General features: G+C 44.7%; 1 protein-coding gene across 2 annotated transcripts in view; it reads left to right on the forward strand.

Moving 5' to 3' along the window:
- The first annotated feature begins 8,470 nt into the window (after positions 1–8,470).
- The window catches only part of MANBA (mannosidase beta), a 116,600-nt gene continuing 99,984 nt past the window's right edge, over positions 8,471–25,086 (forward strand). For both annotated transcript variants that reach the window (XM_069485466.1, XM_069485465.1), the window contains exons 1-4: positions 8,471–8,708; positions 21,442–21,536; positions 23,903–24,008; positions 24,817–24,987. In XM_069485466.1, coding sequence (XP_069341567.1) covers positions 8,532–8,708; positions 21,442–21,536; positions 23,903–24,008; positions 24,817–24,987 — 549 coding nt within the window. In that variant the 5' untranslated portion in view covers positions 8,471–8,531. The remainder of the gene's footprint in view (positions 8,709–21,441; positions 21,537–23,902; positions 24,009–24,816; positions 24,988–25,086) is intronic.

The following is a 25,086-nucleotide window of genomic DNA, read 5'->3' on the forward strand; positions in this document are numbered from 1 at the left end:
CTGCAGGAACTGAATAATGGCTCACAGTTAAAAAGCAGTGAGCAAAGTACAAGAAAACATAGCATCCTAAGTAGTGGGAGTCAGCCAATTTGCACAAATTTCAAACTAAAAATAGGCTGGGCACAGTGGCTCATGCCTGTAATCATAGCACTTGGGGAGGCTGAAGCGGGAGGATCCGTTGAGGTCAGGAGTTAGAGACCAGCCTGAGCAACAGTGAGACCCCGTCTCTTGAAAAAATAGAAAAATTAGCTGGGCATGGTTGCATACACCTGTAGTCCCAGTTACTTTGGAGGCTGAGGCAGGAGGATTACTTGAGCCTAGGAGTTTCAGATTAGAGTGAGCTTTGATAACACTACTGCACTCTAGCTGACAGAGCTAGACTCTATCTCAAAACAAACAAAATAGGTCAACCCAATTGGAAAAGAAGTAAAACCATGTCTACTTATAGATGATATGATCTTATATATGGAAAATTCTAAAGAATTCATAAAAAACACTTAACAAATGTTAAAAGTTAAATGAATTTGCAGGATACAAGATCAGCACACAAAAATCAGCTGCATTTTTTTAACAGTGAACAATCCATAAATGAAAGTAAGAAAATTCCATTTATAATAGCATCAAAAAGAATAAAATACTTAGAAATAAATTTAACCAAAGAAGTGCAAAATTTATACAATGAAAACTACAAAACTTTTCTGAAAGAAATGAAGTCCTAAATAAATGGAAAGACATGCTGTGTTCATAGGTTAGAAGGTTAAATATTGAGATGGCAATGATCCTCAAAGCAATCTACAGGTTCAGTCCCTTTGAAAATCCCAATGACTGTTTTGCAGAAATGGAAAAGAAGATTTAAAAACTCATATGGAATTGCAAAGGACCACAGAGAGCCAAACAATCCTTAAAAAGAAAAACAAAGGTGAAGGATGAATACTTCCCAACTTCAAAGCTTGCTACAAAGCTGCAGTAATCAAAACAGTGTGGTACTAGCCTAAGTATAAATGTACAGGCCCACGGAATAGAATTGTGAGTCCAGAAGTCACCTTGTACATGTATGTACATGTACGGTCAATTGCCAAGACCATTCCATAGGGAAAGAAGAATCTCCTCAACAAAATGGTGCTGGGACAACTGGATATCTACATTCAAAAGAATGAATTTGGACTCCTAGCTCATATCATATACAAAACTTAGCTCAAAATGGATCAAAGTCTTAACTGTAAAAGCTAAAATCATAAAATTCTTAGAAGAAAACAGTATATTTTCATGTCCTTGGATTTGGCAATATTTAGAAATGATACTAAAAGCACAAGCAACCAAAGGAAAAAAAACTAGATAAATTGGACTTCATTAAAATTATAAACTTTTCTGTGTCAAAGGACATTTTAAAAGTGAAAAAACAACCTATAGAAAAAAATGGAAAAAATATATGAAAATCATATATCTGATAAGAGTCTAGTATCCAGAATATATAAAGAATTCTTAAAATTCAATAAGAGAAATAACCCTAATAAAAGAAACAAGCAAAAGGTTTGAATAAACATTTCTACAAAGAACATATACAAATGTCCAGCAAATACATGACATGAAAAGATGCTCAACATCATTAGTTATTACCGAAATGCATATCAAAATCACAATGAGATAATCACTTCATGCCCATTAGGATGGCCATAATTTTTTAAAATAGAAAATAATAAGTGTAGGCCCGGCGCAGTGGCTCATGCCTGTAATCCTATCACTCTGGGAGGCCAAGGCGGGAGGATCGCTCGAGGTCAGGAGTTCAAGACCAGCCTGAGCAAGAGCGAGACCCCATCTCTACTAAAAATAGAAAGAAATTATCTGGCCAACTAAAAATATATATAGAAAAAAATTAGCCGGGCATGGTGGCACATGCCTGTAGTCCCAGCTACTCGGGAGGCTGAGGCAGGAGGATTGCTTAAACCCAGGAGTTTGAGGTTGCTGTGAGCGAGGCTGACGCCATGGCACTCTAGCCTGGGCAACAGAGTGAGACTCTGTCTCAAAAAAAAAAAAAAAAAAACAAAATAATAAGTGTTGATGAGGATTTGGAGAAACTGGAACACTTGTACATTACTGGTAGGAATGTAAGGTGGTGCAGCTTCTGTTGAAAGCAGTTTGGCAGTTCCTCAAAAAGTTAAACAGAATTCCCATATGACTGAGCAGTTTGATTCATAGGTATAGATATTCCAACAAACATTAAACCTTGTAAATGAATGTTCATGGCAGCACTATTCACAATAGTTAAAAGATGGAAACTATGAATGAATGAATGAATGAATGAACAAATTGTGGGGTTTCCACACAGTGGTGTATTATTCAGGTATAAGAAGGATAGACTTTGAAAACATTAGGCGAAATGAAAGAAGCCAAACACAAAGGTCACATCTGGTATGATTTCGTGTATATGTATATCAGAATAGTTAAATCTATCCAGACAGAAGCAGATGGGTGTGTGCCAGGGACCAGGAGGAGGGGAGGCTGGGGAGGGACTGCTCAGCGGGTACGTGGTCTCCTTCATGCGTGATGAACATGTCTTGGAACTGGATAGAAGTGATGATGGCGCGACCCTGTGAATGCACTAACTGGCGCGGAATTATACATTTTTAAATGATTAATTATATGTTACATGAATTTCCTCCCAATAAAAAATGTCAGCCACAGAAGATAGTAATAACCACACTTTTGTAATACTTTTTAGGTGTCAAGTGCTGATCTGAGTTCTATACATATATTAACTCTTAATTCTCATAACAAACTTATACATGTATTCTTTGGATGCTTACATTATTATCTCTACGTTATAGATGAGGAAACTGAGGGAGAAGAGGTGAAATGATTTGCCCAGAGTTACTCATCTAATGGCAAAGGCTGAGATTTAAATCTAGGTAATTGAGTTTCAGGATCTCATTTCTTAACCATTATGGTAGAAATAAAAGAAGATTAAAATATGAATAAAGAGCAAGAGACTATAAAAATGACCAGTTTTGAAAAATCATCAAAAGCAGTACTTCCAGAAATAAAAAAAAATAGACTATTAAAACTTAAACTTAGAAGATAAGTTTAATAGCCTAGTAGACACATCTGAATAAAGAATTAGAGAAGTGGAAGAAAAGAAGAAATCATTCTGAATGTAGCACAAAGAGATAAAAAATAGGAAAGAGTTTGCGAAACATGAAGGAACGACTTTGTCTAACACATGTCTAACTGGAGCTTGAGTTCAGTTTACAGTCTCTATCCTCCAAATGCACCTTTCAATACATTGGTTACCCATTATCCTTGGGGAATATATCCCAAGACCCCCAGTGGATGCCTAAAACCATGGATAGTACCAAACCCTATATATACTATGTTTTTCCCTATACATACAAAACTATGATAAAGTTTAATTTATAAATTAGGCACAGTTAGATGTTAACAATAATATCTAACAATAAAATAGAATAATCATAATAATATACTGTAATAAAAGTTACATGAGTATGGACTCTGTCAAAATATCTTATTGTACTGTATTTACCCTTATTCTTGTGATTATATGAGATGATAAAATGCCTATGTGATGAGATGAAATGGAGTGAATGATGTAGGCATTGTGACATAATTGAAAAATTCCAGAAATAATCCATGAGTTTTACATTGCACACCATGCTGAGTAGTGTGATGAAATCTCATGCCGTCCTGCCCCCTCCTGGCCAGATGGCCAACAGTCACTCAGGAGCCATCTTGCTTATCGCTGGACCGTCGTGGTATCACAGCGCTGATGTTCAAGTAACCCTTATTTTACTTAACGGCCCCAAAGCACAAGAGTAGTGGTGTGATATTTGCAAACTATGGTTGCCCACAGGCAGCAGAAATTGTGGAAAGTGAAACTGCAGAGAGGGGAGGACTACAGATTGTCCCTGACTTGTGATGATTTGATTTAGGATTTTTCAAGTTTATGATGGTGCAAAAGCGATACGCCTTGAGTAGAAGCCATACTCGATGGTTTCTACAACTGGATACCCATACAGCTATTGTGTTTTTCACTTTCAGTATAGCATTCAACAAATTGCATGAGACAGTCAACATTTTATTATAAAATGGGCTCTGTGTTAGATGGTTTTGCCCAACTGTGGGCTAATGTAAGTGTTCAGATCACATTTAAGGTGGACTAGGGTAGGCTACAATGTTGAGTAGGTTCAATGTATTAAACACGTCTTTGACTTCTGGTATTTTCCCACTTACAATGGGTTTCTGGGGCATAACCCTGTCATGAGTCAAGGAGCATCTGTACTGTGTATCTTCTGTGATAAACAACTGAATTCTTTTAAGAATTTCTCCTTTCAAGCGGGCCTGATGTTCAGCTTTCTCAGTAAAGTGGGCACTGGGGGGATATTGCAGGAGCTTGAAGAGATTCTCCTGCTCTTCCCGGTGTGGGCTGAGGGTTGGCTGGCGTGGGAGTGAAGACATCAGCGAATATCCGCAGGTCCAGAACACAATCCATCTTCTGCTTTGCAGCCGTGGCGTGATGATGACCTCTTTACAGCCCTATTGACCAGGAAACCAAAGCTCCTGCGTGGCCTGCACAGGGCTGCCCTGTGGCCTGGATCGTCACACACCTGCAGTCACTGCTTTTTCAAGCTTCTGCACAACTTCTGCACAGCTCACTTGTGGCCCACGGGTCCCCACAGAGCTGCCGCGCCCTCTGCAAGCTCTTGTGCTGCCTAAATGCTCTAAAGCCCTCCCACTCCATGCGTACCTGGACTCCGGCTGTAGGCCTCCCTCCCAGTTGCTGCTCACCTGCTTCCCTGCCTGAACTCTAGAGGGGGCCTATTTCCTGCCCAGAAACTCTAGACTAGCCTGATCCTAGTCAATTCAGCTAAATTCTCTGCTGTCCAGTAGGCTGAACCGTACCTTTTCCAGTAAGGGCTGAACCCCTTCCAAGCTGATTTTTCCTTAGATACTCTTCCTCCGCTCTAGGGTACCATATGGAGGCTCCTTATATCATATAGTTACTTTTATCGTAGTTAATCTTTCTTTATATTAAACTTTTCCCATTTAACCTATTGTATTATTCCTCTCTCCTAATTGGAGCTAGACTGTTCAAGAAGAGAGAGGGAATGGAGCTGAGACAACTTTGAAAAAGATAATGGGTAATCATTTCTAAAATTGATTAAAAATCCTAAGCTACAGATTGAGCAACTCCATTGAATCCCAAAATGGAAAGAAAAAAAAAAAAGTCACCACTTAGACACATCATGGTGAAACTACAGAATACCAAAGAAAAAAACGTCAATCTTAAAGCAAATAGAAAAGAAAAACAAGTGAAGTATAATAGAGTACCTGCAAAGAAAAAATTGGTAGATTAACTTGGGTAAAAATGAAAGATTTCTTAACAGCAACAATGGAATAGAAGATAATAGAATATTCCCATCAAATAACTATCACCATAGAATTCTATGTCAAGGAGAATATCTTTCAGGGATAAGGGCGAATGATTAATTTTAGAATTTAGTGAGTTAAATAGGCTTGTTAAAATGTATACTTTGGCTGGGTACAGTGGCTCACATCTGTAATCCCAGCACTCTGGGAGGCCGAGGCAGGAGGATCGCTTGAGGTCAGGAGTTCTAGACCAGCCTGAGCAAGAGCGAGACCCCGTCTCTACTAAAAATAGAAAGAAATTATCTGGACAGCTAAAAATATATATAGAAAAATTAGCTGGGCATGGTGGCTCAGGCCTGTAGTCCCAGCTACTCGGGAGGCTGAGGCAGGAGGATCACTTGAGCCCAGGAGTTTGAGGTTGTTGTGAGCTAGCCTGACGCCATGGCACTCTAGCCCGGGCAACAGAGCGAGACTCTGTCTCAAAATAAATAAATAAATAAATAAATTGCATTCAGTGAAGATACAGAAGCTACTACTATAATTGAAACAAAGAGTCTATAAAAAGGTATGTTACAAAATTCCCAATGAATGGCAATTGCAGTTTGTTAGGGCAGAGCAAAATGAAAAGGTTATTTGTTGTATAAAACAATTAAGATTATAAAATACACGGTATTGAGAGACATTTTTAGCAAAAATGTAGTAAATATCATAAGAAATTTCCTCTCAACAGTCAAAAAAGAATTGATCAAATCAATTGCCTGAATTCAGAATTAAAAGTACAACCAAAATATTTAAATGATATTTAACAGGATCAGAGTTTGTAAATTTGATGAGCTATAAAAGGGCTTGGATTTTTATACACATAGACAGACACACACACACACACACACACACCCCTAAATTTTTTTTTAGATGGCAAGATTGTAAAAGACACTATTATATCATCTATGGCAACATTGGAAAATTATGGAGAAAAGACTAAAAACAACATCTTTTAAAAAGTAAAAGACCTTCAATTAAATTATCAGATTCTAGTGCCTGCAGAATGCAACACCTTTTGAACAATATCTGCGATCAGGCTGGGTGTGGTGGCTCACTCCTGTAATCCTAGCACTCTGGGAGGCTGAGGTGGGAGCATCGCTTGAGGCCAGGAGTTGGAGACCAGCCTAAGCAAAAGCAAGACCCCCGTCTCTACAAAAACTAGAAAAACTAACTAGTGTAGTCCCAGCTATGTAGGGGGCTGAGGCGGGAGCATCGCTTGAGGCCAGGAGTTTGAGGTTGCTGTGAGCTATGATGACTCCACTGCACTCTACACAGGTAAGACTCTCTATATATTTTTAGTTGTCCAAATCATTTCTTTCTATTTTTTAGTAGAGACGGGGGTCTCACTCTCGCTCAGGCTGGTCTCGAACTCTTGACCTCAAGAGATCCTCCTGCCTCAGCCTCCCAGAGTGCTAGGATTACAAGCGTGAGCCACCGCGCCCGGCCAGGATTTTGCTTTTTTCTTGAATGTTCTCTATTCTCAAAGTGAAGTAACCTTGTATCCTGAACTGAAAGGAGCAATGATAAGTCTCTATCTTTGTTTTTATTCTAAAAAATGATTTCTGTTCAGTGTTTCTTAATAGAACAACAGACTGTATCCACACATACGGGCTAGGAGGTATTGGCCTGTGATCTGGCTTAACAGACTCTCTGGGACATACGAAGACATCCCCTGCCGCTAGACTGGCTACCAGTGCTGCAGACCACGCTGGCCGCTGCAGCCCACGAATTGCGACATATTACTTGAATTGAGAGCTTTGTTCCCGTCACAGGTAAAAACGCTCCCGGAGCGAGGAAGGCTGGAGCCCTCGCCCTGTCGCGTCAGTGGGCGCCACCGAAAGGAGAGCAGGAGCCAGAAGAGGAGGGTTCCGATCCTGTCTGCCACTGTGCGACAGGCCAGTCACTTGACCTCTTTAGACCCGTTCCCTGAGCTGCAAAGCCAGGGGCGTGGCCTGGATACTGTTCCCAAAGCCAAGACGTTGACCCTGCAAAACACCGTTCTTAAACGGCAAAACACAGCTTGGATTTGATGAGAGGAGAACTTCTCTTCGAGGACTCTTCCCAGGTATAAAAATAAGGCAAATAACAACACGGGAATAAATCAGTCTGTTTTACCCACGTGGCATTCCCTCTCAGCTTTCTGGGACCACTGTTACCGCAAGAATGGGGTGGACCGTTTGACTACAAGGCCCGAAATCACTGCGGTGTTTCTTGGGTGCGGTAGCACCGCTAGGGACGATCATCTGTGTTAACTCATTTTATGCTTATAATAACCTGAAAGAGGAGTAACTGCCTACATTTTCGAGTGCACAGAACGGAGGTGTCGGAGGTTTCGCGGCCCGCCCGAGTCCCGCAGCCCGGGAGCGCAGAGGGTCCGGCAGGTCCGGGACCCTCGCAGCCCCGCTCGCGGGGCTTTATGAAGCCCGGGACGGCGGCAGCTGCGAACAATCGCGAACGTGCGGTGCGTTCCCTGGGCCCGGCCCTGCGCGGAGCCCGGGGATCCGGTGCCTGCGGCGCGTGTCTGCTCCGTCCGGGCTCCCTGCAGGCGGGGCCGTCACCGCCGCCCGGCGCGCCCCTGCCCCGCGGACCAGGGTCTGCATAGCTTTTGCGGAAGGGAAGCGGTGGGTTGTCTCCCGCTTGGCTTCTCTGAAGGAGCGAGGAGCCCGTCTAGCCGTGATCTCCACGCGCTGTGGGTCCCGATCTCCCACGGCTTCGAGCCACTTTGCGCCCAGGGATCTGTGTCCCAATTCCCGTGCAAGGTTCTCGCCTCCCGCTGGATCTGCCGGAGCAGCGGGAAGATCTGCCGCAGCAGCGGGAAGGACCGCTGAGGGGGCGCAGGCCTCGGGGACCCCCAGCCTGCAGCCGCTCACAGGGGCGCAGCTCCCGCACCCGCGACGCCCGGCTTCCCGCGGGTCCCGGCGCCGACTGCACCCGTCACCCGCCTCCTGCGCCGCGGGGAGAGAGCGCAGCTGACCCGGGGGCGGAGCCGGGTCTCGGGGCGGGGACAGCCGGAGCCCGGGCTCCCAGCGAGCGGAGGAGTGGCTTCCCCGCGGGTCCCCTGCGGCGCCGGGATCGGACCGCTCGGGGCTCCGGGGCGCCGGCCCGAGATGCGCCCCCACCTTCTCCTGCTGCTCGCGGTGTGCGGCGCGGGCTCCGCTGCCGGGGCGCGCAGCTACAGCTTGCGGGGAAGCTGGAGCATCCGCAGCGGGAACGGCTCGCTGGAGCTGCCCGGGGCGGTCCCCGGCTGCGTGCACAGCGCCCTGTTCCAGCAGGGCCTGATCCAGGTACCGTGTGCGGCCGCGCGCGCGTCGCCCTGGTGGACGGAGGGGCCCGGGCCGGTCCTGTCGGTTTGGCGCTAATTCCCGTTCATCTTGTGGTCTGTCGGGGGAAACGCCCGGGCGGTGGGGTGCGGGCCAGACGGAGACTGACCGCCCCACGCCGGGACACCAGCCACCGCGGAAAGCGGAAGTTTAGATCCTGCAAACTGCTGCTGCCGGCGGTTTGCTCATTGCGGGGTCTCGGCCCGAGCGTGCGCACAAAGGGCGCGTTGTCGCTGGCGAGCGTAAGGCGGGGCATTGCGGTGTCAACCGTCTGCACGCCGCGGGGGACAGCAGCCTTTTGCCACGCAAGGGTCAACTCCGTGGAGTAATGTGTCGGTTTTTCATTTTCGTTTTTAAGCGAGTCGGATTTGAGATCGACGCAGCACGTAGGTTGAGGACAATACCCGCAAGAGCAAAGTTGGGTTTGTCAGGGCCGGTGTCATTGCTAAATAGCCCTCAAGGCTGACTGGGATGTGAAGAAAGGCGCGTTTGCTCTCGGGGACCGCGGAGTGGGACTTCCATCCGCTGCGCTTGCGGCTCCATTAGCTGCACGTTGTTCTCTCTCGTCTTCTCTTCGCTTGGGCCAAGATGTGCTCGCAGTCGACGGACCTGTGCAGTGTCTCAATTCTCGTGACAGCTCTACGCAGCAGGTTTTCTTATCTGCATTTTATGGATGATACGGACCCTGGAGTCCAGAGAAGTTAGAGAGCATGACCAAGATCATGCAGCAACTAAGCTGACAGCAGTAGAGTTCTAACCCAGCTGGGCCCAACTCCACAGCCTGGGTTCTGTAGTATGCTGTGCCTACGTTGGTCTTTTGAAAAATCGTGTGTTTTTGCAGCACTGTGGCTGACTTTCAAGAGTATCATTCTCAATTTACTTCAGTGACAGGATGGTCAACGAGGGTCATGCAGAATTTCTGGTCTGGTACTCAGGTTTTTCCCCCCAACATATATATCAATAAGGAAGTAACTGCTGTAAATGACGCTGACTGCTACCCAGTAGATATATATTTTAAAGTAAATCATTTGCAAACTTAAGTACTTTTTTTTTTTTTTTTTTTTTTTAAGAGACAGGGTCTCTCTCTGTCTCCCAGGCTGGAATATTAAGCAGATTAGAGGAAGAGAGTGAAGTCTGGTTGGAAAGGATTGCAATTTTTTCAAAAAAGTGGTTAAGCATAGCCATTTTGATAAGTTGACTTTTAAGCAGAGACCTTTATTGATAAGGTCACGTTTAAGGAGAAGTGTATTCCCAGCAAAGAGGGGAAAAAAAGATGGGAGTTGGGGGCGAGAGGCCCTGTGGTGCGGAGGCGAGTTCCAGGAATGGTAAGCAGGCCGCGTGGCTGGAGCCCCACAAGCCAGCAGGGAAGGAGAGGGGCTCAAAGCGGCGTCTGGGACAGGCCATGAAGGGCTTGCGAGCCACAAGAAACGCTTTGGCAAATAAAAACACGTTTATTCTACATGTGAAGGGAAGTTATAGGGGCTTGGGCGCTTAGCGTGGCACGATTAGGCTTGCCTTGTCAAACGTCATGCTGGCTGTTATGCCAAGGCGACAGTGTGGAGGAGTGGAAGCATGGGGACAGCGAGGGGACCAACTGCAGGTCTGTGGGCAAGAGGTGGTTTCTGGCTGGGACCAGGGTGGTGGCAGCGAAATGGTGAGGCTGGTTGTAAGAACACATGTTAAATGTAGCAGCGACAGGATTTGTTCCCTTGGATCTGTTTGTGGACTGGGTGTGAGGAGAGAGGGAAAGAAGACTCGAGGAAAACGTCAGGATTTTTGATCTGAGGTGTTGGGAAAATGGAATTTACGTTTACCGAGAGGCTGCGTGGCCAGCCTTGGCTGTTTCACAGGTGGCTGTCTGGGTTCCCTACACAGAATCTGAACCTTAGGGCCGGGCGCGGTGGCTCACGCCTGTAATCCTGGCATTCTGGGAGGCCGAGGTGGGAGGATCGCTCGAGGTCAGGAGTTCGAGACCAGCCTGAGCAAAAGCAAGACCCCGTCTCTACTAAAAATAGAAAGAAATTATAGGGACAGCTAAAAATATATACAGAAAAAGTTAGCTGGGCATGGTGGTGCATGCCTGTAGTCCCAGCTACTCGGGAGGCTGAGACAGGAGGATCGCTTGAACCCAGGAGTTTGAGGTTGCTGTGAGCTAGGCTGACGCCATGGCACTCACTCTAGCCCGGGCAACAGAGCGAGACTCTGTCTCAAAAAAAAAAAAAAAAAAAAAGAGAAAGAAAAAAGAATCTGAACCTTAGGTTGCTTGGAGGGCCTTTTGGCCTCCCAGTTAAGGGTTATTCATTCAGCCTACTGTTATGCAACACACTACAAAAGGCACTAGGAATAAGAAAGACACGAGTAAGACTTGAGTTCCTATTTTGTGGGAAGTCACGTTTAGTGAGGCAGAAAACCTGGTTATTTATTACCACAGGATATGTTACGTGCAAGGTAAAGGAACTCGTGTTGGGTATGTTCTCAGTTTTCTTATGCAATTTCCCACTGGTGTAAGTCTTGAAAACCTTTTTTTCTTTTTAAAAGATAGTCTCAGTATACCAAAATTAGAAAGTATAGGTACATAAGAAAAAGAAAGTTTGGAAACCTGGCTTTCCTAGATAACCACTATTAACATAAAAGAAAATACAGTATATCCATTCAGAATTTTTCTACGCATACTCATTTACAAATATTTAAATATGAAGTTGAACAACTTTTTGTATTTAACATTTCGTGATGCTCTTACGTGCAGTAAACGTATTTCTACGAACCATATTTAATGGCTCTTTTAAAATTCCATTATACATGATTACCATCACTTGTAATTAATCATTTATTATTAGATAGTTAGATTTGCCCATATATTTTCTGTTTTTTGATGAATATCCTTTTAACCAGATTTCACTATACAGCCTTATTTTCTTAGACAAATATTGAGAAGTGCAGTAGCTGATTCAAAGGGTATGCACTTTTTTAGTCTTTTAATATTAATATACACTTCTAAGCTGCTCTCTGTAAAAGTTGTACCGTTTGTACATTGCCATCATCATTTTATCAGATGCTTATTTTAGGTGCTAGATTTGAATATTATTTAAAAACAAACACAATTTATAGTGAGGTCAAATACCTTTTTTTTTTTTTTTTTTTGAGACAGAGTCTCACTTTGTTGCCCAGGCTAGAGTGAGTGCCGTGGCGTCAGCCTAGCTCACAGCAACCTCAAACTCCTGGGCTCAAGCGATCCTCCTGCCTCAGCCTCCCGAGTAGCTGGGACTACAGGCATGCGCCACCATGCCCGGCTAATTTTTCTATATATATATTTTTAGTTGTCCGTATAATTTCTTTCTATTTTTAGTAGAGACGGGGGTCTCGCTCTTGCTCAGGCTGGTCTCGAACTCCTGACCTTGAGCAATCCACCCGCCTCGGCCTCCCAGAGTGCTAGGATTACAGGCGTGAGCCACCGCGCCCAGCCATCCTTTTATATGTTTATTTTATGTGATTTGGGGTTTATTATTTGTCTTGTCTATTTTTCCATTGGCTATTCATCTTTAATATAGACTTGTAAGACCTCTTTGCTTGTTACATATTTTCTTTCTTTCCTTCTTTCTTTTTTTCGAGACAGGGTCTTGCTCTGTTGCCCAGGCTGGAGTGCAGTGGCGTGATCATTAACTTACTTCAGGCTCAACTCCTGGGCTTAAGGGATCTTCCTGCCCCAGCCTCCCTAGTAGCTAGGACGACAGGCACAGGCCACTGCACCTGGCTAATTTTTTTTATTATTAATATTATATTTTGTGTAGAGCTGAGGTCTCACTATGTTGCTCAGACTGGTCAGAACTAGCCTCAAGTGATCCTCCTGCCTTGGCCTCACAAAGTGCTGGGATTACAGGCGTGAGCCACCGTGCCTGGCCTACTTGTTATATATTTTCAAAAATTTCCCATTTATTAATGATGTATTTTGTCATCTAGATGGTTTTTTTTTTTTTTTTTTTTTTTTGAGACAGAGTCTCGCTCTGTCACCCTGGCTAGAGTGCTGTGGCATCAGCCTAGTTCACAGCAACCTCAGACTCCCGGGCTCAACCGATCCTCCTGCCTCAGCCTCCTGAATAGCTGGGACTACAGGCATGTGCCACCACGCCTGGCTAATTTTTTCTATATATTTTTAGTTGTCCACCTAATTTCTTTCTATTTTTTTAGTAGAGACGGGGTCTCGCTCTTGCTCAGGCTGGTCTCAAACTCCTGAGCTCAAATGATCCTCCCGCCTCGGCCTCCCAGAGTGCTAGGATTACAGGCGTGAGCCACCGCACCCAGCCTTAAGTTTTTATATATTGAAATCTTTTAAGTTTTTCTTTTATGGTTGTTTCTATTTTGATAGTTTGCTTAGAAAGTAATTCTAGCTCCCTTGCACCTCCTACCAAGTATCTTTATGCTTCCTTTTTATATTTAAAACATTTTGATTCATATGAGTTTTTCCAAATAATTAGTTGTTTATATCTCATGATTTGAACAATTTTTCTTTTGTCTACATTTAAAATATTCCTTTTATCATGCACTAAGTGCTCATATACTGACATTATTTTCTTACTCAGTTTTTTAAAAAGAATTATAAAATTATTTTAAAAACTTATTTAATGCTTATTGTACAAAAAATTAATGCAGAAAATATAAAGGAAAAAGACAGACCAGTAAAAAGCATGCTACAAAGGAGAAGTAACTGCTGTAAAATTTTTAGTGTTTATCTTTCCAGATTTTTTCTAACTATATACAAATCCAATAATATATAGTAAAAATGAAATCATTCCCTAAGATAGTTTTGTGAGCTACTTTTTCATTTAAAATATATGGTGAGTATCTTTCTGTATTTGGGTCTATAAATACAGATCCAGAATAATTTCTAGTAACTGCATAAATACCTTTATAAAGATGTGTTCTTGGCCGGGCGCGGTGGCTCACGCCTGTAATCCTAGCACTCTGGGAGGCCGAGGTGGGCGGATCGTTTGAGCTCAGGAGTTCGAGACCAGCCTGAGCAAGAGCGAGACCCCATCTCTACTAAAAATAGAAAGAAATTATATGGACAGCTAAAAATATATATATAGAAAAAATTAGCCGGGCATGGTGGCGCATGCCTGTAGTCCCAGCTACTCGGGAGGCTGAGACAGGAGGATCGCTTGAGCTCAGGAGTTTGAGGTTGCTGTGAGCTAGGCTGACGCCACGGCACTCACTCTAGCCTGGGCAACAGAGTGAGACTCTGTCTCAAAAAAAAAAAAAAAAAGATGTGTTCTTACTCAAAATCTACACTTAAAAATAGAAGAAAATATATTACTACTATATAAATATACGCATATACTAAAAAAGTCATAGGCATCAGATGCTTAGTACTTTTTCTCTGAATTTTATTATTACCTTATATTCTTCACTTGCAGTTGGGGCAAATAGCCAGAGAAGGATATATTTTAGATGTGCAAATTTATAAAATTTAAAGTATAAGATTATATCGTAGTAGCTATACATCTGATTAACAAGCTAGCCTTAATCATTTTGTCCAAGGAGTCGTCTATGGAGTCCCTAATCTGCACGTTGTCACTCATAAGTACATTCTTTTTTTTTTTTTGAGACAGAGTCTCGCTCTGTTGCCCAGGCTAGAGTGAGTGCCGTGGCGTCAGCCTAGCTCACAGCAACCTCAAACTCCTGGGCTCAAGCGATCCTCCTGCCTCAGCCTCCCGAGTAGCTGGGACTACAGGCATGCACCGCCATGCCCGGCTAATTTTTTATATATATTTTTTAGTTGTCCAGCTAATTTTCTTTCTATTTTTAGTAGGGACGGGGGTCTCGCTCTTGCTCAGGCTGATCTCGAACTCCCAACCTTGAGCGATCCTCCTGCCTCGGCCTCCCAGAGTGCTAGGATTACCGCGCCCGGCCCCAAATCCTGGTTCTTAAACCTGGACATACACTTTCTTGTTTGATGCCACGCGAGGTGTGTGTGGGGAATGGGAGGGTTTGCTTCCCGTGGCCCGGCACTGACAATCCAAGGACCACCCAAGGGTTGAATTTTCAGGTGGGTGCTGGCTGGTCCTTGTCACGTGCAAGTGTGTGTCGTCCACCTAGACTACAAATTTCATTTTCATTATAATATTTATTTGACGTCTTCCACGTGCAATGACTGTTCTTGGCCCTGTCATGTGCGCGTGTTTGTGTAATTTCCACAACCTCAATCTCCTGGGCTCAAGCAATCCTCCTGCCTCAGCCTCCCGAGTAGCTGGGACTACAGGCATGTGCCACCATGCCCGGCTCATTTTTCTATATATTTTTAGTTGTCCAGCTAATTTCTTTCTATTTTTAGTAGAGATGGGGTCTCGCTCTTGCTCAGGCTGGTTTCGAACTCCTGACCTCGAGCGATCCTCCCGCCTCGGCCTCCCAGAGTGCTAGGATCACAGGCGTGAGCCACCGCGCCCAGCCTATTGTTTTCTTTTTAAAAAAGAGGTCAGTTAGAAACAGGTAACGGATATAAATAGTAAAAAAAAATTACAGGTCAGCTATATAATGAAAACCAAGTGTCCCCCATCCCTGTGTCCCTTCCACACAGATGACTGCTGGTGGCCAGTTTCTGGTGTATTGTTCCATACATGTTATAAACATACACAGACACATACCGTATAGAGCTTTATGTATTTCCCCGCTACAGATGAGAGTATATATTGTTTTACGCTGAGGTTTGTCTTGAGTTTAATCTATCTTAGAAATCACTTCCTACCAGCACACATGACAGAGGTGACAGTGTCATTACAGAGGGCTCGCTGTGTGCCAGGGACAGTTGGAAGCACTTTCCATAATCATCTCTTGCAGTCTTCACACTGCCCCTGTGAGACGTGTAGGTGTGATTGCTACGATTATTTCTGCATTCTAGAACCGAAAAAACACAGGTACAGAGATGTTTGCTGAGCTGCACGAGGACCCCCCGGTGGGGAGGTGAAGCTGGGGCCCAAATCGGCCTCCTCTCGCCCGTGGGCCGCTCAGCTGCGCAGCCTCACTCCCTGAGCCAGTGTGATCTCCTCCTCCGACCCCTCCTGTCAGCTAAGAATCCCTCCCCAGGCCTTTGTCCTCCCCTGTCATGAGTGCCAGTCCCGGGAAATCCACCGCTACGTTGCAGTGAGGTGTCATTTGTCTCTCTGTCTCCTTGAAGCCCCTTCACAAGGCCTGGGACTTAGAAGAGGGCTAAGCAAATTGTTTGTCTTGTTTTCCCTTTAAGGCCGGGCGCGGTGGCTCACGCCTGTCATCCTAGCACTCTGGGAGGCCGAGGCGGGTGGATTGTTTGAGTTCAGGGGTTCGAGACCAGCCTGAGCAAGAGCGAGACCCCGTCTCTACTAAATATAGAAAGAAATTAGCTGGACAACTAAAAATATATAGAAAACATTAGCTGGGCATGGTGGTGCACGCCTATAGTCCCAGCTACTCGGGAGGCTGAGGCAGGAGGATCACTTGAGCCCAGGAGTTTGAGGTTGCTGTGAGCGAGGCTGATGCCACGGCACTCACTCTAGCCTGGACAACAGAGCGAGACTCTGTCTCAAAAAAAGAAAAAAAAAATTGCAGTCTCTTTGGCCAGAAAATAAGGAGTCTCCTCAAATTGCAGCTCTTTGTACCTAGAACAGTGTGAGATGGGAAGCCGTATTTACTAACTTAAGGAGTTTAGGAAAAGGTGACGTTAAGGCTGGCCCAAAGGTTTTGCCTGACTCGTGGGCTGGCAAGCTCTCGTAACTGCACCCCTGAAGTAAGACTCATAGCGGAAGACCCTATTTGCCAATGGAGAAACTGAGGTTTGGAGAGTGCAGCCGCTTTCTGCATGGAACACATAAGTACCTCTGCGCAGTTTAGGGCAGCCTAGCTTCCCGTGAACATTTTCTTGGATTTATTTATTATTATTAATATGTAGTACTTGATACATGGAAAGTTATAGACATCCATGCATTTATGAATTTTAAAGTCCAGTAATTAAACAAATACCCACGCACCCGCGACCTAATTCATGAGCCTGCACGTCACAATGTCACTGCAGTTACCTTCCCAGTGCCATTGCCGACCTCCCCTCAAGGTAACCGCTATTCTGAATTATCGTTTTATTGCTTTTTACAAATTAAGGGTTTTTTTTTGTTTGTTTGTTTTTTGAGGCAGAGTCTCACTCTGTCACCCAGGCTAGAGTGAGTGCCGTGGCGTCAGCCTAGCTCACAGCAACCTCAGACTCCTGGGCTCAAGCGATCCTCCTGCCTCAGCCTCCCGAGTAGCTGGGACTACAGGCATGCGCCACCATGCCCGGCTAATTTTTTCTATATATTTTTAGTTGTCCAGATATTTCTTTCTATTTGTTTTGGTAGAGACAGATTATCGCCCTTGCTCAGGCTGGTCTCGAACTCCTGACCTCAAATGATCCACCCGCCTCGGCCTCCTGGAGCGCTAGGATTACAGGCGTGAGCCACCGTGCCCGGCCTAATTTTTTGATTTTTAGTAGAGATGGGGTCTCACTCGTGCTCAGGCTGCTCTCTAACTCCTGACCTCAAACGATCCTCCCGCCTCGGCCTCCCAGAGTGCTAGGATTACAAGCGTGAGCCACCGCACCCGGCCCCAAATAGCTATGTATCTTAATCAAAGTTTTGCTTGTTTTTGCATAAAGTTTTTAACATTTATTTACTTATTTTTACCTAAGTGTCTAAGAAAACAATGCCTGTAAATGATGCGGTTATAAAGGCTTTCTCCATTTAAATCCGCCTGAGGTCGTTCTGTCTGCGGTAAAGCCCAATGCTTGCATTGGACGGAAACAGAATTGCGGAGTGGAAAAGCTCTGTGTGGTTAAGTAGTACCTGTGTCTGTAAACAGATCAAACAGACTGAGTCCAGAAGCTTACAGAGAAAATGACACTGATGAGACTGTCATTCACATGCTCTGATGACACTTGATTTGTTGATGTACAGGAAGTATGGTAAGTATCAATTATAAATACCTAGCTGGGGAACACACGTGGCATGTTTAGCTCATGGTTCCTGCTTTGTGAGTAGCCCTGACATTGTGACTATTGAAGGTGTTGTGACACTAATGGTCGTATTAGGTAATGACTAAGCATATGGACTCTGGAGCCAGAGTGCCTGGTTCTGAGTCACCGTGCCACCACCTAATAGCCATTTGACCTCGAGCCTTGGACTCTGTTAGCAAATGGCAATGATAGCAGAACCTACCCCAGGAGAGTCACAGGTAGTCACTTTTAGCTATTGTATTATTGTTGCTGCAGTTATTATCTGGTATAGAGTGTAAATATTAAATATATGCAGCAGGAGGCATTGTGATGTAGTCAAAAGAATGCAGACCTTGGTGTCAGGCTGGGTTGGTTTCCTGGCTGGATGTACATACTTCGCTTAGTCGTGGGGCTTTAGGAGAGTCACTTCACTTGAACCTTTAGTGTCTGCTTCTATAAAATGGCATTTGCTGCACATGTTTATTAGGAAGGTAAGAGTGTATGAGTGCCTATCTTAGAGGCTGATAGATCGTAAATTGTCAATAAATGATACTGTTACTGGCTTTAGGGTTCATGGGTTTGCTTAACAACTCAGCAACTTGCCTGGGTTCTTAGTCACGAGATAACCCTGAGCTGCTGCTTGCTTTAAACAGGATTCAGAATTTTAATGTGATCAAAGGGGGCCAGACCAATCTGGAACCAAAGTAAGTTGATTAGCATTTGGAATAGTAATTATTAGTAATCTAAGACTTTGCACCTTTTTTCTTGGGTAAGGTATTTTCCCTTAGCAAGAGAAGAATTTTTAATGGACGATTTTTTTTAGAGCAGTTGTAGGTTCATTGCAAAATTAACAGAAAGCGTAGGGAGTTTCGCGTACACCTCCTGCCTCCCTGCACGCGTGGCCTCCCCGTCACCAACGTCTCAGGTCAGACTGGTTCGCATGTTACAATGGAGGAACCGACACTGACGCATCGTTATCACGCAGAGTCCACGCTTCACGTTAGGGTTCACTCTGGGTTGCACATTCTACGGGTTCGGACAAGTGTACAACGACACGCACCCACCGCTGTAGTGTCGTGCAGAATGGTTTCACTGCCCTCGGAATCCTATGCGTTCTGCTTATTGATCCCTCCCTCCCCCTTAACCCATGGAACTTGTGATTTTTTTCACCGTCTCCATAGCTTTGCGTTTTACATGTCAAAAGACAAAATTACAACAACTTTAGTTAAAGATCTAATTGGCTTTTATTCATGATTCGGGAATCAGGGCAGCCTCCATTTCTGCAGAATAGAGTGAGAACTCCCACTGGGCCATGGTGGAGCAGTGTAAGGTGGGAACGAGGAAACAGAACAAAAGGAACAAGTCTGATTGATTGACATCAGGTTACTTCTTGTTACTTTTCTTGTAAGGGTTAAAGCAGAGGGACTTCCTCACTGGGGCCGGCTGGAATCTCCTGTTTTCAGGGAAAGCGGGTCTGTGTGGGGCTCTACCTGCTTTCTTAAAGCTTCAGTTTGATGAACTGATACTTAGCATCACTGACTCCATTTTGGTTTGGTCTGCTCTGCTGGGCCTAGTGCAGGAGCTCAGTCCAAAACAACGGCCTCCTGTAACTTTCGTTTAACTTCCAGAAAGTGATATAGTTGGAACCAGCCAGTATGTAGTTTTTCCACATCGGCTTCTTTCAAGAGAAAAATTGTAACTTGTAAATTCTGGTTAGCAAAAATGTATCTGGGAAGGCTGCCCCCTAAAACCCAACGTACAGCGTCCTTCGGGGAGCTGGGGGACAGACAGGGGACTCTTGCGGGCCGGTGGCGTCCTCGGTCACCCCGGGCTTGCGGTGTTGACGTGCCGTGGCTGAGCTGCCCTCAGCCTTCCTCCTCGTGCTATTTTTAACTGCCTTGGACAAGCTGCAGCGTGGAGTTATAAATAGGGCTGGGCGGAGAGACGTGGCCATGCAGATAATCAGGTGGCTCTTGAGTCGCGTGCGTGAGTATTTGTCCCATGTTTATTCATGGACAGGCCGGGTCCTGCCTGACAAAAGGGCGGAAAAGGAAGCAAGTTGGCTACACCTGGCACACACCACCGGGCAGCACAGACCTCTCCATTAACCAGGCCTTAAACGTCAGTGTGGCGATTACCTGTGGTTTTGCAATCTCATCAGGCACCCTGTCCCCTAGTGCTTATCAGAATCTCTCTGCCAGTCAGGAGCAGTTTCTGGCAGACGCTTATCTTCATCTTGCTGCACGCTCCGAGATGTTGTCGCGCCGTTTGCAGATGTGTGCCCAGGGCAGCCGCTGCCAGCCCGACCTGCTCACCCGGCTCCTGCCTCCGTGCAATGGGGACAAAGCTGGCTTGTCCTCTGCACCTGGAGCTGCAGTCCCTAAGGAAGTGACCCTTGGCCCTGTCACTGACAGAGGAGGGGAAGCCCCTCTGTGCCCGCACGCTTTCCCTCTATGTCCCTCTACGTGCCACGCACAGACAGATGGACAGAAAAGCTCCGCTTACCACTTCCTGCTCCGCCTCCTGTCTGGGAGCCCTGCTAAGGACTATGACAGGGAGGAGCTGGGGCTGTACGCTCAGAGACAGCAGCATCTCTGAGCCCCTCAGCAGGCCAGGCTTCTAGGGCAGGGGCTGGCAAATGTTTGCAGTAAAGGGCAAGAGAGTAAATATTTTTGGCTCTGTGGGACGTGCGGTCTCTGCCATGTCCACTCAACTCTGCCACTATAGCTTAAAAGTAGCTTCATATAACATGTAAAGGACGGGGCCTAGCTGTGCCCCAGCAAAACTGTGTTTACGGGCACACGTCGTTCTCTCTCAGCTTCCTGGTCTGAAGTTTGTGAGTTCGACAGTATCTGTGCTGCCTGTGTGTTCTCTGTAGAGATCCCTTTTGTGCTTACTTAGTAAAGCCAAGTGAAAAGTAGCAAATGCTAAATGAATCCAAGGAGGAGGAGGTCTTGCTGGCCGCTGGGCAGTAGGGAAGGAGCGTCCCCCCAGAGGCCAGCGGGGCTTACTGCTGAGTAGAGTAAGAAGCGCAGGGCACTGAGACCGCAGGCTCGTTTTCTGATTCCCTGCCGAGACGTTGGAGCTTCTCTGTTTGCTTTCAGCAAGGGAAGCCAATCTTTTTTCTTTTTTTGAGACAGAGTCTCGCTCTGTTGCCCAGGCTAGAGTGCCATGGTGTTAGCCTAGCTCACAGCAACCTCAAACTCCTGGGCTCAAGTGATCCTCCTGCCTCAGCCTCCCGAATAGCTGGGACTACAGGCATGCGCCACCATGCCCGGCTAATTTTTTCTATACATATTTTTAGCTATCCAAATCATTTCTTTCTATTTTTTAGTAGAGACGGGGTCTTGCTCTTGCTCAGGCTGGTCTTGAACTCCTGACCTTGAGTGATCCTCCCGCCTCGGCCTCTCAGAGTGCTAGGATTACAGGCGTGAGCCACCGCGCCCGGCTGGGAAGCCAATCTTAATCTCCACACAAGTTCTTTGATAATGAAACTGTATTATTTATACCTAGGGACACTTTCATTTTAGGTAATTTGTTGGAATTTTTCCCCTACATTTTTCAGTGTTAATGATCTGACCTTTTTATGCTACTAGGCCAAGAGTTCATTAACTTTTAGGTGATAAATAGCTGTTACTGATAATTTATTTCATTGATTTATTTTTGCATATTTAGCTAACTAGCATAATCATTTTTATCTTGTACCAATAGGACCCTTACTATAGATTCAATGACCTTGACTACAGATGGATCTCCCTGGATAACTGGACCTACAGCAAGAAATTCCAAATCCCCTTTGACTTCAGGTATGTGTGTGTGTGCTTCTATAATTTATTATTATTTGAACTTTTCTTCTGTCTAGGTAATAACCTTTTTTTTTGTTTGTGTAGCTTGTATATCAGAGAGCTAAGTAAGATGCAAACCTTGTTCTATAAAAGTGAATATTGGATTTATGTTTTGTTTTGTATATGAGGATGGTACCATGAAATTGTGTCTTATTGAGTCATTTTTCCAGTGGTTATAATGAAGTCACCTAGACCTAGTCGGTTCTCTTATGTATATTTCCTCCTTGCCCCCTAGTAATCAATAGAGTGTATATATTAAAAATATTTTTGTGGCTCACGCCTGTAATCCTAGCACTCTGGGAGGCCGAGGCGGGTGGATCGCTCAAGGTCAGGAGTTCAAGACCAGCCTAAGCAAGAGTGAGACCCCGTCTCTACTAAAAATAGAAAGGAATTATATGGACAACTAAAATATATATATACAAAAAATTAGCCAGGCATGGTGGCACATGCCTGTAGTCCCAGCTACTCGGGAGGCTGAGGCAGGAGGATCGCTTAAGCCCAGGAGTTTGAGGTTGCTGTGAGCGAGGCTGACGCCACGGCACTCACTCTAGCCCGGGCAACAGAGTGAGACTCTGTCTCAAAAAAAAAAAAAAAATAAATAAATAAAAATAAAAAAAAATAAATAAAAAAAAATATTTTTAAGTCGGATCAGAGATATATCATATTTCACCTTGAACTCAACACGCCCAAAACTTAACCAATTGACTTTCCCTCTTAAAACCGACTCTATATTCTAACAGCCTCATTGTTTGTCTTAATGTAACAGTGTTTTCCAATATTTTCGTCTCCCTGTATTCAGTCTGTTTCTAAGATCTGTTAATTTTTTGCCTAACGTTTCTCTTGGTTCAGCCCCTTCCTTCTCATTTCCAACTTTCCAGCTTTTTGGTGAGTGCCTGAATAAGGCCAAAGCTGCCTAATTAAATGTCTTGCTTTGTTCTTTTATTCTCCAGTCTTTTCTATGTAGAAGCTTTAGATTCATCTTTCCGAAATATTGATTTTGCCATGACAGGTTTTTGCTCAAGAATAGCAAGTGTCTTTCTTCTGCTGGCAAATCAAATATCAACTTCTCTGCTCGTCTGTGCAAATACTGCTGAATGTTCCCCGTCCCTGTGGCACTGCCTGTGTCGCTCTACCCAGCAGATTTGTCCAGCTTGCCTCCCACCCAGCCCCCCCCGCCCAATTACGCATATGAATCTAGTCTTTTACCTTAAAGAAATCCATGCTGTTAGCACCTCCTTGCTTGGGTTTTGTCCCTTCTTGGTGGTGTTAGGGGCGGTCTACCCTCTGCCCAGGCATTTCTACCCATCTTCTTTTTTTTTTCTTTTAATAACAACTCTATTGAGAAATAATTCACATACCCTATGATTCACTCATTTAAAGTGGTTTTCGGTGTATTTACAGAGTTGTGAAACCATCGCCATAATCAACTTTAGAACATTTTCCTCACTCCCCCTGAAGACAGCCAGAGCCATTAGCTGTCATTCCCCACTACCCCCTCCTCTTCCTCCCCCTTCTCATTCCAGCCATAGGCCACCACTCATTCACTTTCCCACTGTCTGGCTTTGCCTGTTCTTGATGCCTCATGGAAACTGCATCATGCAATGTGTGGTCCTTTGTGACCAGCTTCTTTCACTTAGCATAATCACGTTTTCAAAGTTCATCCACATTGTAGCATGTATCAGCATTGCAGTCCTTTTTATTGTTGACTCATATTTTTTGGTATGGCTATAACACACTTTATTTATTATTTTTCTCTTCTCTAAGTTGTTCTTCTTAAAGTCTTTTCTTGTGAGATGAAGTCTGATAGCACTTGTAGTTGTCCAACAAGATTGGCAACCAGCCAACAAATACCAACCAGATTGCAGACTCCGTACATTCCGAGACCGTTACAGTTTCCTGTAAGGCTTAGCAGAGCACTAAGCACGTAATAGTCACTCATAGGTACTAATTAGTTGGGTAACGTGTCCTCTTAGATAGTGTTAATAAATGTTACAGTTTATGAGAATGTTTTGTGTCTATTATTTATCTTGGTTCTCTTAAGAACTTTGTGAAGTAACTAGAAAAAAATTAATGTATTTGGAAATTATAAGTCTTGTTCTTGAGTTTATGGTGATTATTGATAGATTATGGAGAAAAGCTGGATCTCTCAAAGAACATAACCATGCACGAAACCAATACTTCTGAAAATTCCATTGGAAACTGCCCTTTAAGGTTACATATATTTGTGACATATTTATTCCTTTGGTTCTTAACTAATTAAAAAAAAAGGCTTATCTAGGTTAATGTTTTATAGATCTTATTTTAAAAATATTTTCTTTTTTTTTTAGCAAATGGCAAAAAGTAAATTTGATTTTTGAGGGAGTAGATACAGTTTCAGAAGTCCTGTTCAATAATGTCACTATTGGGAAAACAGACAACATGTTCAATCGATATGTAAGTATATAATGACGTCACATTTAAAAAAGCCCATTTATGTGTGTTTATGTTAATTGTTTTTCTGAGTAGCGAACGGTTCATGCATAGTTGGCCATGCAGAAAGCACAGGCTGTATGAAACACCGGATAAATTATTTTTCAGCTGCTACACTTGTAGAGGGATAGAAACACCACAAACCCCACGGGCTTACTGTGGGGATTGGCTAAGCTAACTAGATAAAGCGGTTGGCAAGTTCTTGGCTCATAGGAAGTGTTCAATGAATGCTGACCCCCTCTCTGTTCTTTGGTGATACAGAGTTTCACGGGAAATGACAATCGATGAATGACTTTAAAAGAAAATATTCTTTTCTCCCTGGCATAATTAAATTCAGAGATGATATGCCGGTGATCCTTCCCTTTCAGAGGCAGACTTTTCAAAACAGAAATAACTAGGACTTAGACATCCATGCTGCTCGTAGCCCAGTCGGTGGTCCTGAGGTGTGGAGGACGTCCCTGGGAGTTCAAGGCCACGTGTGAATGGCCAGAGCGGACATTCCAGGGGTAAAGATACTTTGTTGCTCTATTATTTCCCTGAGACTGTCCTTCCATCAGGAAACACAGAGGGAGAAACTTAGAGATAGGAAAATATGCTTAGTTATAACGAAAAGTGGGCGACTAAGTTGTAAGAGATGCTTCCTCGTACAGGAAGGCTAAACCCAGATTTGAATTATTTTATGCATCAATCATACGTTCTGCCTTTATCTAAAATGTTGCGCACCAGACTGCGTCCACATGGTGTGTTTGTCTGTTGCTTCCCTTGAACCCAGAGCTTTGACGTCACCGGCGTGGTGGCAGCCACCAACTCCGTGGAGCTGCGGTTCCAGTCTGCGGTGCTGTACGCGGGGCAGCGCAGCCGGACCCACGCGGGCCACGCGGTGCCCCCCGCCTGCCCCCCGCCCGTGCAGAGGGGCGAGTGCCACGTCAACTTCGTTCGCAAGGTGACAGTTTCCCTAACGGGTGGGGCGTTACCTCTGGGGATGCGCCGTGCTGGCGTCTGAAATGCTTGTCCCAAGACCCCGGTGGCATTTACGTCGGGA

Source organism: Eulemur rufifrons, chromosome 13, assembly GCF_041146395.1.
Source record: "Eulemur rufifrons isolate Redbay chromosome 13, OSU_ERuf_1, whole genome shotgun sequence".
Lineage (NCBI taxonomy): Eukaryota > Metazoa > Chordata > Mammalia > Primates > Lemuridae > Eulemur > Eulemur rufifrons.